The following is a 14,843-nucleotide window of genomic DNA, read 5'->3' as shown; positions in this document are numbered from 1 at the left end:
AAAAAATATTAACGCAAAATAAATCGTGTAAAAACATGTTCGTCAATAGATGACAAAAAAAGCAGAGTAATAAAAGAAATAAGTATAATTAAATGAGAAATATAATTTTAGGAATAACGTAAAGAGTAAATTTAGGTTATATAAGAATAAATTAATGATTGACTATTAAATAAGTTGGTGGCTATTATAGAAAAAAAATCCAATATTGAATTAAGATAGGAATAATAATACTAGTGTTAGGGAAGGAAGTGTTCCTGTGATATACAGCATATTTTTAAAAAATTACATTGAAAAGAGTGTTTATTGAAGGTATTTCTGTAGTAGAAGTAAAAGGTAAGAGTTTAAGAATAGTGAGAGAAAAAGTTTAAGTAAAATGGAAGAAAATTTTGATGATAAAAAAGTTTATATAGATAAAAATAGTGATAACTGGAATCGATACATTACAATGGAGTCAACTCAAGAGGTGACTCCAACGTCGAGTATTGGTGATTCTATTAATATTAAAAACAATGTAAAAAATGATATGCTCGATGAAATTATTGAAAAAAAGAGTGGTATTTGTGAAAACGAAACAGAAAATTACAAGAATGAAGATAGAATTAATGTTGTAATTGATACTGAAACTGATAGTCCAATTGAGGATACAGAAAATGAAAACAATAGCAATGAAGATGATTTACAGAACGCAACAAATAGAGAAAAAGAAAATGTAAAAAGTGATGATAATATGAATGATAGTAAATCAGGTAGATTGGAAGAAAAAATGTCTTTAACAAAAAAAGGCACAGGAAGTAGAGCAAGAAAAGCTGAACATCAAAGTGGTGTACCTGGTGTTTATTGGCAAGAAAGCAGCCAAAGGTGGATAGCGCAATGGAGCGATTCACTTTCTGGGAGAAGAATAACACATGGATTTTCAGCAAGAGTTTATGGATTTGAGGACGCAAAACAAATGGCAATTAAGTCAAGAATTGAAGCAATAGAGAAAGGTAAGGCAACTGCAAGAAAGTTACATGAGACTATGGACATAAATAGCAAGTTGCATGTTAGTAATAAAAGAAATAGGTTAGAAAGTAAAGAGAAAAATATTTTATTTAACAGTTTGGTAAATAATCATAATATACGTAGTATTATGAATAATATAACTGATGAGGGAATTGGCATACTTCTAGAAGAAATGAAACATCTAAAGGAAGACGTTGAATATGAAGGCATATTTTGGCATCCAATAAACAAAGTTTGGATAGGTGTGTGGTTAGACTCAATAACTCACGAAACATGTACTCAATCATTTCCACATGAAATATCCGATGATGGAATAGACATCTCTAGATTAAAAGCGATAGAATGGAGATTAAAATTAATAAATGAGAAAAAATTGAGGGATAATGTTGTTGAATACGTTAATAACAAAGAGTTTAAATGTGCAGGGAATTATATTTTATCTAACAATAGTGTTGATTTTGCAAACTGTATTAACAACAAAAGCAATTATGAAAATAATAATTGCAACAATATTGTGTTTAATAATCTTTTATATTACCAAAATTATTACAATATTTTAATGAGTCAACTACTTCAAATGCAAAACTATAGCAATTATCAAAGTAATATTGGGGGTATTCATAGCAGTAATATTGAAAATATTATTTATTTTGGAAATTTGTTATCTAACAATAGCATTCACAGTAAAAATAGTAGTATTAATAAATTATTACAAATGAATTCTTTAATAACAAATTATTTGAATAATATAAATATTTCTGGTTTAAATGGCAATATTAAATATAATAAAAACACTGGTAATATCGAAAGTGAAATAACTAATGTTAAAAATAATAATGTTAATAATGATAATAAAGTCAATATAAATAACAATGAAACTGAAAACAGCATTGACTATATTGGTAAAAAGAATAACGAAAGTAATATGAATAATGAAAGTAATATGAATATTAACCACGCAAATGAAATAATTGACAATATTGTAAGAAATCGCATCATTGGAGACATAAATATTGATTCTAATATTAACAATTATTTTACAGAGAACAATATATTTCACCAAATGATGAATGGTATGAACGGCACTCAACTTGGTATGTTAAATAATAATATAAATAATTTACTTTTAACATTTTTAAATGTAGGTAATACCTCTAGTACCCTGAGCAATAACAATAATGGTATCATAAACAATATTTTACTCTCACAAAAACTGAATAATTACATTAGCAATTATAATGCTTTAAACCAGATGGAACTATTAGAACATCAACATTTTTTGCACAACTGTGGTTCTTATAATATCAATAATAACGGAATAAATAGTATGTACAATAATGAAATTAATGATATTTTAAAGAGCTTTATAACTAGCCAAGCAAACGACTTTAGTATTAAAAAAGATTATAATATTGGAAATACTAACTTTTTAAATAGATTTGACATATATGGAGTAAACAATCATCAAACGAACATAAGGAACGAGGATAATGCATTTATTGGTACAATTGATGGAGTGGCAAGTTCATTAAACACGGGAAATAACATTTTAAAAAATACTAATAATGATATGGAAAATAAAGTTAGTTTGAATGATTTGAATCTTTGTAATGTAAATATTCTATCCAAGTGTGATTTATTGAATTCAATAAATATAAACAACAGTATTGGAACTGATACTCAAAATTATAGTAATACATCTATAAATTTATGCAACAATAATCAAAATGATAATGGATGCCATAATCTATCAAGGTCTGAAACATCTTCATCTTCATTGTCATCAAATTCAACAGATTTATCATTAGTAAAAAATATAGAGTCAAGTATTATAATGGATATATCAGAAGCAAATTCTGCAGTACCAACAATAACATCCACACAAATGTCAATTTCAACACCTTCAAGTGCAAAATTAAAGACAACCCCAAAAAAGAAAGTAACAACAAATACAAACTACAAATCAGGTATACCAGGAGTGTATTGGAAAACAAGGGACCAAGAGTGGGTAGCAGAATGGTACGATCAAAACAGAAAAAGGCACTCTAGACACTTTTATGTAAAGAAATATGGTTTTAATGAAGCAAAAAAATTGGCAATTCAATGCAGATTGAACGCAGTTAATAGTGGTGAGGCAGTTTTAAGAAGCACTCATAGCAACAATTTCAATACTATATTGACCAACAGCGGAGATTTAATTGAAAATAACTTAAGTTCAGCTTTAAGTATCAATAATATTGAGGATAATGCTGCAGAAGACATGAATGTACAATAAGTTATTTACCATTGTTAATATAAATTTAATCTCTTATTTTTTAAAATTTTTTTCTCTAACAAATGCTATACATATTTTCTATTTATGAAACAATGTAAATGATTTAATTTAATAATTATATTTACTTTGAATTATTCGAAATTGTGGCCTGCATAGTATTCATAAAATCATTCAGAACATTATTAATCAAATTATTTTTTTCTTTTAAATCTTTTTGAATTTTTTCTTCTTTGGCTATTAAACTCTGCAATTAAGCGAAACATTTATAATTACATTGGAAAAGATTAAAATATTGGCATAAACTTACTTGAATTTCATCAATATCTTGATTAATTTTGTAATTGATTTCTCTGAGTTATTAAATTAGAAAAATAATATTAATATGTGAAATTATACAATTGAAAGTATCATTATACCTACCTTATATTATTGAAGTTGGTTTCAAAAGTTTTACCAAGTTTTTGATGAAGTTCAACTATTACCTGAATAAAGGAATCCTCACCTGTAAAATGTTTATAAATATTGCTCGCATTTTTCTTAAACAGTAAACCCACCGTTAACAATGTTTCTATCCTTATCATTAATTTCACTGAGATTTTTCATAATTATAAAATAGAAAAATTAAATACTCTTTTAAAAATTATTTAACAAAAATATTTGTGGATTTTTTTCAACTGTATTTCCATATAATAATCTTAATTATCCGTCTTTTTATTTCTATTCCCAAAGTTATTGACTTTTATCTCCAAACTCAGAATATTAGTTTTGTCTACTTTATACATTTTGTTTTGAAGAATTGCATGCAATGCATTAATTATTATACCGGACAAGAAATAAAAATACATGTGGATAAAGCAAAATAATACCGGGCATTTTTCCTTTTACTAATCTAATTTATTTGCATGTATGAAAACTCTATATAATAGCCAAAATCATATATATATATATATATATATATATAGTTTTTCGAATAAACAACATATATCTATACACATGATAAAATGCTGAGAGATCAAACAAATATTGCAGATAGTTTAGGTATAAGAATACTAAATGTTATTAATAGTATTAGAAACAGGGAGGATGTGATAAAATCATGTGAGAACAATTTCGGAAAAAAAACAACTAGTATATTAAAGTGTGTAATACCTGTGAATATTGGATTTGTACTTTCAGTATTTATAAAGAAGATGGTAAAAACCACATTAATATTTTTAGGTACAAGTTCGATAATATACATACTAATGGTAAGTTACAATCTGAATTTAAAAAATAAACAGACTATAATAAATATTAGAATTATAAAAACTTGAATAAAAGCATAAATGAGGATAAAGAAGCTGTTTTGAACCCACTAAAGGAAAGTTTGCTAAATTCAAAAATAAAAAAGTCGCTATTTGAGAGTAATAAAAAAATAAGTTATAAAGAAATAAGAAACAAAATGAAAGTATTTATTGAGAGAAATGTGGAAAGCATATCATTTTTCAGTTTAGGTTTAATACTAGGTTTTATAAACTAATTGTTGCTCTCTAAAATCTCTAGTAATTCTTTCTTTTTCAAATCAATGTACTTGTCCTTAAGTATTTTCATCGTGCTTATAGATAGGGACAAAAGCGATTTTTTGATGAATTCCGGAAGTTTGCCATTCAAATCACCAATCCATACAATGTCCATTCTAACAATTTTTTGATTATTCTTATTAATTAATTTGTCTATTTTGACTCCATTTAAATGGCATTTTCCCCTAATAAATGAGGGCGTGGTATTTTTTTCGCAGATTAATTTATACAAATTATTTTCAGATAATTCCATAATTAAATCAGATGATATAAAAAACGATGAATCTATTATAACTTCGTCATTATTTTTTGTGCTGTCACTATTATTGCTAATATCTTTGTTATTGTTTTTTTTATTGAATTTTCTCTTAGACTTTATAGGTAAAGTCATGTATCTATTATTACTACTATTTCCCGTATCGCTTGTATAATTATTATTTATATCTGACACGGAAAATGGTGATGTTGTAGATGAATTATTCTTTATAGTTGATATTGGCGAATATATACTACTTATCGAAGATGAAGTAGTTAATTTAGTCAGATGTCCATAACTTTGTATTTCTGAGTGATTTTTATAACCAAATAATATAAAATCTCTTCCTTGTACACCCAATGCACCTTTATATGAATGATAGTATACACAATAACCAGGGTTATCATCACTCCATGTATGCACACGGTAACTACTATCAACCGTGTTATCATATGTCAATGGATCGGTACTCCAAAGGTAATTTACAAATTCATTTGATGTGATTAAATCACTTAAATGATGGTTTTTTGAAAAAGAATTCTTTTCATTATAAAATTCATTATAAAGCAAATCATTTTCTTTATTTAAGTTAACTTCTATTATACCCCTTATTGCCGTAAACTTGTCTCCATTTTTACTGCAGTAACTACCCTCTTTTTTCTTAAAAAATCGGATCCCATTTTTTGATCCGTATTCATCCCAATCACGATTATTATTGTTTGTTAATTCCTTGTATTCTGAGTATTTTTCTTTCATTAAATGACGAATTTTCAGAAATAGCATATGAAGTTCCTCTGAATTTATATATTCTTCTTTATTTTCCATATTAATATTATCCAAACTCATTTCATTCCTTTTTTTTTTCCCTGAGTGATTTGGGGTTTGTTGATAAAAAAATAAATATGGTGATCTATTTGGAGATATCGAACTATTATTCTTTTTATTGAAGTTTCTATTTAGATGATTTGACTGTTGTTTTTTGTATTCTCCATTAATATTTGTATATGTTTCATTTTGAAATGAATTTTTATTGCTTAAATTCCTGTTTTCATCATCAAATTTGTTCTCCCTCATAAATTCATCATTATTATATTCCATCGAATAAAACTTCATATCTTCTGAGACATTTGAACTTAAATACGCTTTTTTAATTGAATCATTAATTAATAAATTATTGTAATCAGTACTTTTATTATTCATTATTACCATATATTCCTTCAATGGTAAATAATTATTATCATATTCAAAACTTTTTTTGTGAGTTTCATAATATTCGTCAATTATCTGTTCATTTAATTCATGTGATATTATTTTGTTTATACCTAATTCATGTTTTTTCTCAATCAAATTTTGTTTTGTGTGTTTTCTTAATGTTCTCCAATTCTTTTTTAAATAGAATAATTTCTCTTTAATTTTACTCCTCTTCAATTTTAATATCGCCATAATGAAATATCTAACAAAAAAAGTTGACGGAAATACACCTTAATTAGACAAATAATAATTCTATTGTTGTTTATTTCCTATTTCTAAATAAATTATATTTATTGTATTAATATTTAAGTCGAGTTGTTAAATAATCATAGACATAAATTTAACTATGTGGAAATGCATGCAATTTTAAATTAGTAATATAAAAAAAACATGCGAATAAAATTGCATGTGCAATGTACACTATATTATATATAAACAGTGATAATAACACATTTACTTAATTTAAAACTTTAATGTATTTTATTTCAGTAATCAAAACGTTTGCTATCATTTTCGGACTGTTTCAGCAAATACTTTTCTTCAAAACCATTACCCCTAATAACTCCATCCCATCTATAACCTGATTCAATTGAGAATCTATTTTGTGGAGTTATGTATTTGCACTTTAATCTATTCAAATTATAATTTATAGCCAACTTCTCCTTTGTATTAAATTCGCTATTTATTGTATTTATTGGATCATCCCAATGTACCTTTTTTTTTAATTCTTCATCATACTTCCTATTCATGTAATAATTCCCACCATCAACCAAATCACTAACTAAATTATACTCATTTTGTCTGTCAATACTTTGATTGTACTGAACTATTCCGCCTCTATATTTCAAAAACTCCTCATCATCTATTTTGCTCTCAACAGAGCCTTTTTTTTTTTTATTTCTGTAAATTCTATCTTTGTACCATGACTCTTTGTCTATTAACCTCCCATGCAGATCTCTGTAATTCACACTTTCGCTCATAAATAGCTTTTTTTTCCATCCTTTTGTGTTTATCTACGGTTTCTATATTAGAAATAAATGACAGAGCAATTATTTATAGCGCCAATGGTTATTTTTATTTACTAGTAGGATTTCGAAAATAATTGTTTTTTTATATTATTTACAATAATCGTTAAATTAAAATAGGATATTAGCAAATTTAAAGTATTTATCCATTGATACTTGTTAATATATCTCTCGCTCTAACCTACTTGTGATTGCCCCACTGTTGCACATTTTAAGCCACATGGGAAATGCTAAAATGGAATATGTGGAAAAAAGAAAAAGTCGTTGGTTATCTAGATGGAAAATGCATATCAAACAAGATAATAAGTTATAGAATTGCTGTTTTAATATCATGTTTATGTGCTCTTATTTTTAATTTCAATGTATACCCCGTGTCGTCGAATACAATTATAGATTTAAATTCAAATAATATGATTAATGATACTCGAGCATCTCTTGTCGATAAAAATACGGAAGTTAATTCATTACCATTGCTTTCTTCTGACTTTAAAAGAGTTAAAAGTGAGATAAACAATGATACCAATGTAAATGATGAAATTTTTAGTAAAAATGAAAACTTGGATAATAAAATTGAATTAATTGCTATAAATGGTGATGATGTATTTGAGAAAGTGGTGAACGAGAATGATTATTTACTAGTACTTTTCACAGCACCTTGGTGTGGAATGAGTAAAAGAGCAGTAGAGCAAATAAACGAAATGATAGAGTACCTGGACTCGGTGAATAAATCAATTACCGATCATTCAATTGATTTATTTTCATCGAAAAAAATAGTTATTGGTCTAGTGAGCGTACCTGAATATCCTAATTTATCAAAGAAATTAAATGTTTTAGACTACCCAACAATAAAATTGGTTAAAAAGGATAGCAAGTACAAAGTAATTGATTATTACGGCAATATATATTACAAGAAAGTATTGTGTTGGCTAATACAACAAGTAAATGTATTTTATACTGATAATATTAACGCTCATTTGATAAAAATAAAGAATATTAGTGGATTAAACCTCTTTACAACCTTGAACAACAATGTGATTGTATACTTTAATGGAAATATGAACAATGAAAATGGCGAGTACAAGTTAATAAGTGATATATCTAAAATATACAACAATATTATTATTGGAGAGGTAAAGATAAACGAACTTCCAAGGAAAAGTGATATCAAAGATGACAACAAACTCTTAATTGATTTTGAGAGAGAAGTTAATTCATATATAAACGAAAACAATAATAATTCATTTATTTTGATATTTAATTCAGAAAAAGTGGTCAGCGTAATCAAGAGTCCATTCAAGAACGAAAATATAATTCTAAATAAAATAGATTCACATTTAAATAATAACGTAATAATGTTAAATAGTGAGACTATTGGTGAGATATTAAACAAGGAAAATGACATATTACTGCTTATCTTCAATGGGAATAGCTACATAGACTATTTTAACCTTAAAAAAGAGACTTCATCTACAGTACATCAATTCTACAATATAATGAAAAAACTAAAGGCTATAAGAAATGAAAAAATGAGAAACATAAACAGTGAAATTTATTACAACGAAAAGATACTTTATGTTATATCAGGAAACGAGGGGCCTACAAACCGTAGATTTATGGATTACCTACATATCAAGGACGAAATGCTCCCTTCAGTATTTATAATTAAGGATTTAAATATCTCACCTCCTAAAAAGTATTATTTAGATTTGCCGAAAGTACTTTTGAATAGTAACAATGAGACTGATGCCCTCGCTATCGATAAAGAAAATGAATCAAACTGGATTGTATTAAATAACAACACATCAATCAATTTTTCTCCAAATATAATCAGCGATTTTATAGACAAAGTTAATAGTGGATTAGTTAACAATACTTATCATTCACAAAATATACCTTTAAAACAAAACTCTCCTGTTTATATTCTAGTTGGAGATTCGTTTAAGGAAATAGTGCATGACTCAAACAAAGATGTACTTGTTTTATTTTACACTCCATGGTGTGGCCACTGCAAAACGTTTGAGCCAATATATAATGAAATTGCAAATATAGTTTCTTCAAAAACAAATATATTAATTGCAAAAATAGATATGTCGTCAAATTTTGTTCCTGAGGATCAAATCGGCGGAAAAATATTCAGATTTCCAACAATCAAATTGTTTAAAAAGAGGGACAAAAAAAATCCAATAGACTTCGACGGTGAACGGGAAACCAATACAATTCTTGACTTTATTTGGATTCACACCGCCCGTGATGAATTGTAATCATAAATAGTTATTGATATCTCTTGTTTAACTCCTTTATTTGACTAAAGATGCTTTATTAAATTATTTACAATGCCTTTTATGATAACTCCAGTCGTTCTTTTGGCATTCCACATTGCAATAAGCAACTTTTTTACATCTACTGCAAACAAGCAATTTCTTATCATATTTTTTTCTACAGTTTTCACATCTATTTAATACGTCTGTTTCATTTGCCTGACTATTTAATAATTCTGATGGATTGTTTATCATATTAGATATTTTTGAAGGGTCCCATCTATTTTCCGCTGAAGGTGGATTATTAAGTAAACTCTCATAACTACTGTAATTAAAATCTATTCTCTTAAATACATATTCATCATCAAAAGAAGAAGATATGAAACAATCACCGCGAACGTCGGTTGAACATATTTTTGAGGCTCTCGGATTTATTGGCATATCTTTTATCCTCCCTATTGAATCAATATATGCATTTGTTGCAACGTAATTATTGTTTTTATTTGGAAGTATCAAACTTATTATTTCATAGTTTTGACTATTTAATATTGCTTGCTCAACAAGTTTATCGGGTGCATTTGCTTCTTTGTTCAGAGTCTCCTGAAGTTTTGATATTTCCTTATTTCTTAATTTGCTTGAAAAGTGAGAGCGAAGTAAATTCTTAAAGCTTTCTTCTTTTCCTGAAAATTCTCTTACTTCAACTTTATCTGATTCATGGTAAGGTATATATACATAACAAAACTTTTCATGTACTATTTCGTCCAATGAGTCCATTTTTATTTATACTATATTGAAAGAGGTATGCTTTCACTATAATTGATATGTTAAATACGGGAATTGTAGTCACTATATATTATTATGATGAAATCTTTGATTCACTTTTCTGATTTACCGCCAATTTTTTTTGTCAAACTTATCACAAAGGAAAACCATTAAGATAACAATAGGCAAAAAAGTACGCACTTTCGTAGTGATTATAACATTTTAGTTTGTCAATTTTGTCATTTTGTTGCTTGTTTTCTTTATCTCGCTCATTTTCATGAAAAAATAAAATCACCCAAACGTGTCATTATAATATCATTTCCTGAGGAAAATCGTACCGTAATTACTATGTTCCTGTAAAAAGGTAAACAAGATAATAAAGTTTTGCCTCTACCACTGTTTTTACTTTAATTTTTATTTATATTCGCAATGTTTTAAATAAATTATTTTTTTAGGTATTGTGCTGCATTTCCACATGCAATTGGAAATAAAAATTAAAATTTTTTACAAGGCTAAAAGTTGCCACGTCATTTTTGACCACTATAACAATTTTTATACTTAATTAATGGAAAGAATAATTACAATAGTTGAGTATAAAAATAGTAAACTTTAAAAAGCAAATAAATATAGGAATACTCATTCGTTTTTTTTTCTTTATAATATTTTTGTTCTTTTTAAATTTAATTTAAAATTAATGAAATAACCTAGCAATTTATATTACAAATAACTAATAGTCATTAATTCCATTTTCGGCTTAAAACAATTCTCAGATTGATAAACGGATAATTTATTAAACGGGTGGACAAGTAGACAGTATTATTGCTCATATGCAATATAAATGGCTAAGAACTACAGAAGCAATAATGATTTCAAAAAAGTTAATACATCAATAGTAAAGAATTTAATTAAGTACAAATACTATGGTGGTATTCATTTAAATGAGTTTAAAATACCACCCACATTATCACAAAAACTAGAGTTTAAACGTATGAGATTAAACAGCATACTAAATATAACAACTGATTTACCACAGGTAATACGTGGTCATTATAAATTAAGTAAACCAGCTAAAATAATAGAAGTTGTATTCAGCAATGATATATTATTCATTTTGTAAGTTTAAAGTAAATAAGAACATTTATTAAATAATATATCAACAAAAGGAATGACTCTGGATTAGGTGTTGCATATAATAAACATAATAATAAAATGTTGTGTATTTTAAACAGGTCACCATCTGAAAGTAAGTCATTAATAATTTAAATATAACAATAACAAGGTCGTTATTATTGTTATCATTATTTATTATTACTATTATTATTATTATCACTATTTACTGTTATTACTATCATGAATGTTATTTTCTCTATTTTTTTCTATTAAATTAACATCAAATAACAATTATAGCAATAAGGTCGTTGTTTTATAATAAATTTAATAATACCATAGTGGTAGCTTTTCATCATGACCCATCGATTTTGAATTGCACTATATTTAACATTGAAGATGTGGTACTTAAAAGAAATGTATCGAGCAATGTTGGTTTAGAATTTCAACAAATAAAGATAGGAAATCCAGGATTTATTGAATTTGATGGTAAGTTAATTAACTTTTCTCTGTTTTTATTTTCAATTTAATACAATAAAAATATTGAATAAGATGGAAATGGTAGGATAGTAGTTGCAGACCCACAGAATGACTACTTTACGTTTTGGGATATGAAAAACTATAATAAATTGTATCAAATTAAGGGACAAAATTTCTTAGAAATGAGAATATCCGATGGTACAGTAGTGTTTTTTAGGTATGTTTTTCTTTTAATTAAAGTCAACTACATGTTATGATAATAAATTATGTTTCTCCAGACAACCATCGTTTTCAACAATTGAGGCACATTTATGCAAAATATCAAATGGTGAATATTTGGTATGTTTATTTAATTGAGATCTATTAATCAGTGTTAACTTAAATATAAAGGAGAAAACAATGGTGAAACTAAGATCATCATTAGATATACAATTTTTAGAGTTACATAGAGAATATCTTTTGTTAAAACAAGAGAAGTGCTCAATAAGAGTCTGGAATTTGCTAACAAATACGAGTAAAAAAATATCAGAAACAAGAGACTTTCAACCAAAAGCATTTATATTTTTCGATCAAATAACAGATATAAATAATTACACAAATTTTTTAACAGTATCAACAGATGATATAAGTGTATGGAAATGCAATAATTTAGGTGATGTTGAAATTAAATTCAAGATAACACTTCCAGGGATACAAACAGCAGACTGTGTAAATGTATGTTTTAGTAAAGGCGTAATACTAACATATTGTAACGGTTTAATATTGGAGAATGAGGAAGTAGAGGAAAATAACTCGTTAAATGAGAGTAACTATGTACCACAATTTGTTCAAGCATCTAAATACTTTTCAAATATAAATAGTGATGATGTTTATTATCGTGAAATAAACAATCAAGAAATGAATACAGAATTTATGGATGATGAGTTATTAAATAATGAAAATAATAACACGATTAATGTTAACAGTAGTATTATTAAACTTTCTTCAACAATTACAGGATTATTGTCAGAAAGTGAATTAGAAATAGGAAACATGAACTATTCAATAGTAGATAATATTAACAATAATATGGAAAATGAAATCGTTGGCAATCAACACTATAATTTTGATATTGAGCATAGCATAGATAGTAGTTATTACGATGGAATGATGACACCATGCTATCCCGTTATTGATAATAATTACGATGAAAGCAATACGTCACTAAGAAGAGCAATATATATACACTCACTGCAGGATGGATGTAAATTAGGGATAATATATTGTGATATGAATGATGAATCAGAAGATATTGTACTACTTCATTACGACAGTGACGGAATGGAAATAGCATGTGGCACAAATCACGGCTTAATTAGAAGATACAAACATTCATTTGAAATAAATGACCGATTAATTTAAAATATGTTATTATTGTAGATAAAATAGTTACTATAATGATGATTATTGTTACAATAATTAAATAAGTACATAATTGGGGTAATTATAATTAGTTAAAAAGTACATGTTTAGACTTATTTATATAATGTAATAATTTTTTCTTATTGAGTTTTAAATAAACAAAGAGATGAGTGTATTAAAAGAGTTAAATGACTAAGAAAACAATGTGTTTATCTCTCTTTTGTTTTCGCCCATTCAACATTAAGGAGTAGATTATCATATCCATGTCTGTTGAGTTTTTTAATTGCATTTTGAGCTTCTTCTCTTCTAGAATAAGTAATAAATGCAAATCCTTTTGTGTTTTTAGAATTGTTTTTGTTTTTAGCCAGAAAAACTTTAACAACCCTACCTGCAGTCTTAAATAATTCTTGTAAATCTTCTTCGGTAGCATCTTCAGAAAGATTAGCAACTCTAACAGTGCAGTCGTCCCTGTGAGAAGACTGAAGACTTGGGATCCTCTCATATAAACCTCCGGAGCTAGTTGTTCTCATGAATGGAGGCTGATATCTACCTGTAGACCCAACACTTCCAATACTGTTGGTTCCCAATGTATTGCTAACAGAACTACCTGAAATTAGATTGTCTTTGCCATCAATAGTATTCTTAGATAAAGAGTTGAATCCAATAGAACCAATACCTGCAATCTTTTGTGTAATGTCAGCGTTCATTCCAGAGATAATATTGGCATTATTAACGTTGCTCTGCGTTGAAGCAATATCACTCTGTCCGTAAGATATCTTCTCCATTTGTTGTTCATCACCAATAACAAATGGATAGTTGTTTCCGATCCTTTTGAATATTGATAACTTGCTGCTGTTATTCATAGAAGACGGTAAATCCATGAAATAGTAATCATCATCATCATCTTCATCCTTATCTTGGAAATTCATTGAATCTGCATTCTTAGGTATGTCAATTGATATCTCATCACCTAATTTTGGAACGTCGGTATCAGAATGAAATCTATCTCCAAGGTTCTTTTCCATAGAAGTCCTTCTGTTTAAAATGTTTTTGTTTATCTTAACAATGTTCCTTATCTCTCGCACCTTTTTTGTAATTTTCACTGTTGAGCCCTTGCTGTCTTTTATATAACTAATGACATATTTAATGCCGTCCTTGTCCGGCTTCGATTCGAAACCCTTTAATGGTTCATCAAATGAGGGCTCAAAGTCATCCAAATCCTCATCTGCCCATGCACTCCTCGAATGGTTATATGACGTATCCATTTAAATAAAATTCAAAAAATATACCACTTTAAACAAGTCTGTGGATATACACTACGTAAAATCCCCTTTTAATAATAAAGCAAAATTGTGTATGTAAATTATCTGTGTAGTTAATAGTGCTTTTACTAATTAATTATACCAAACTTCACTCAATTCACAATTTCGGTAAATCAATCACCCAACATCAGAATTACCGGGAATT

The 14,843-nt window shown here is 27.1% G+C and overlaps 8 protein-coding genes across 8 annotated transcripts; 4 read left to right on the top strand and 4 right to left on the bottom strand.

Annotated features, from left to right (window-relative positions):
- Nucleotides 1–373: 373 nt before the first annotated feature.
- FG379_003572 (uncharacterized protein) lies at nt 374–3,277 on the top strand (the record flags this gene model as incomplete). Its single annotated transcript, XM_067329201.1, has 1 exon — nt 374–3,277. One exon carries the CDS (start codon nt 374–376, stop codon nt 3,275–3,277), a length of 2,904 nt encoding a protein of 967 aa, XP_067185378.1.
- Nucleotides 3,278–4,278: 1,001 nt separating this feature from the next.
- FG379_003571 (uncharacterized protein) lies at nt 4,279–4,590 on the top strand (the record flags this gene model as incomplete). The annotated part of the gene is made up of 2 exons (XM_067329200.1): nt 4,279–4,524; nt 4,558–4,590. The coding sequence occupies 2 exons, from the start codon at nt 4,279–4,281 to the stop codon at nt 4,588–4,590; spliced, it is 279 nt and encodes a 92-aa protein (XP_067185377.1).
- Nucleotides 4,591–4,792: 202 nt separating this feature from the next.
- On the bottom strand, nt 4,793–6,535 carry FG379_003570 (uncharacterized protein; the record flags this gene model as incomplete). The annotated part of the gene is made up of 1 exon (XM_067329199.1): nt 4,793–6,535. One exon carries the CDS (start codon nt 6,533–6,535, stop codon nt 4,793–4,795), a length of 1,743 nt encoding a protein of 580 aa, XP_067185376.1.
- A 293-nt stretch (nt 6,536–6,828) lies between these two features.
- FG379_003569 (uncharacterized protein) lies at nt 6,829–7,323 on the bottom strand (the record flags this gene model as incomplete). The annotated part of the gene is made up of 1 exon (XM_067329198.1): nt 6,829–7,323. The coding sequence occupies one exon, from the start codon at nt 7,321–7,323 to the stop codon at nt 6,829–6,831; it is 495 nt and encodes a 164-aa protein (XP_067185375.1).
- Nucleotides 7,324–7,610: 287 nt separating this feature from the next.
- Nucleotides 7,611–9,629, top strand: FG379_003568 (uncharacterized protein; the record flags this gene model as incomplete). The annotated part of the gene is made up of 1 exon (XM_067329197.1): nt 7,611–9,629. The coding sequence occupies one exon, from the start codon at nt 7,611–7,613 to the stop codon at nt 9,627–9,629; it is 2,019 nt and encodes a 672-aa protein (XP_067185374.1).
- Nucleotides 9,630–9,692: 63 nt separating this feature from the next.
- Nucleotides 9,693–10,400, bottom strand: FG379_003567 (uncharacterized protein; the record flags this gene model as incomplete). Its single annotated transcript, XM_067329196.1, has 1 exon — nt 9,693–10,400. The coding sequence occupies one exon, from the start codon at nt 10,398–10,400 to the stop codon at nt 9,693–9,695; it is 708 nt and encodes a 235-aa protein (XP_067185373.1).
- Nucleotides 10,401–12,374: 1,974 nt separating this feature from the next.
- FG379_003562 (uncharacterized protein) lies at nt 12,375–13,376 on the top strand (the record flags this gene model as incomplete). Its single annotated transcript, XM_067329191.1, has 1 exon — nt 12,375–13,376. One exon carries the CDS (start codon nt 12,375–12,377, stop codon nt 13,374–13,376), a length of 1,002 nt encoding a protein of 333 aa, XP_067185368.1.
- Nucleotides 13,377–13,585: 209 nt separating this feature from the next.
- FG379_003551 (eukaryotic translation initiation factor) lies at nt 13,586–14,641 on the bottom strand (the record flags this gene model as incomplete). Its single annotated transcript, XM_067329180.1, has 1 exon — nt 13,586–14,641. The coding sequence occupies one exon, from the start codon at nt 14,639–14,641 to the stop codon at nt 13,586–13,588; it is 1,056 nt and encodes a 351-aa protein (XP_067185357.1).
- Between the last annotated feature and the right edge of the window lie 202 nt (nt 14,642–14,843).

This window comes from Cryptosporidium bovis, assembly GCF_009768925.1.
Source record: "Cryptosporidium bovis isolate 45015 chromosome Unknown contig_8, whole genome shotgun sequence".
Classification (NCBI taxonomy): Eukaryota; Apicomplexa; class Conoidasida; order Eucoccidiorida; family Cryptosporidiidae; genus Cryptosporidium; species Cryptosporidium bovis.
The sequence above is the reverse complement of the archived record's forward strand: the minus strand, read 5'-3'. Positions and strand labels throughout refer to the sequence as shown.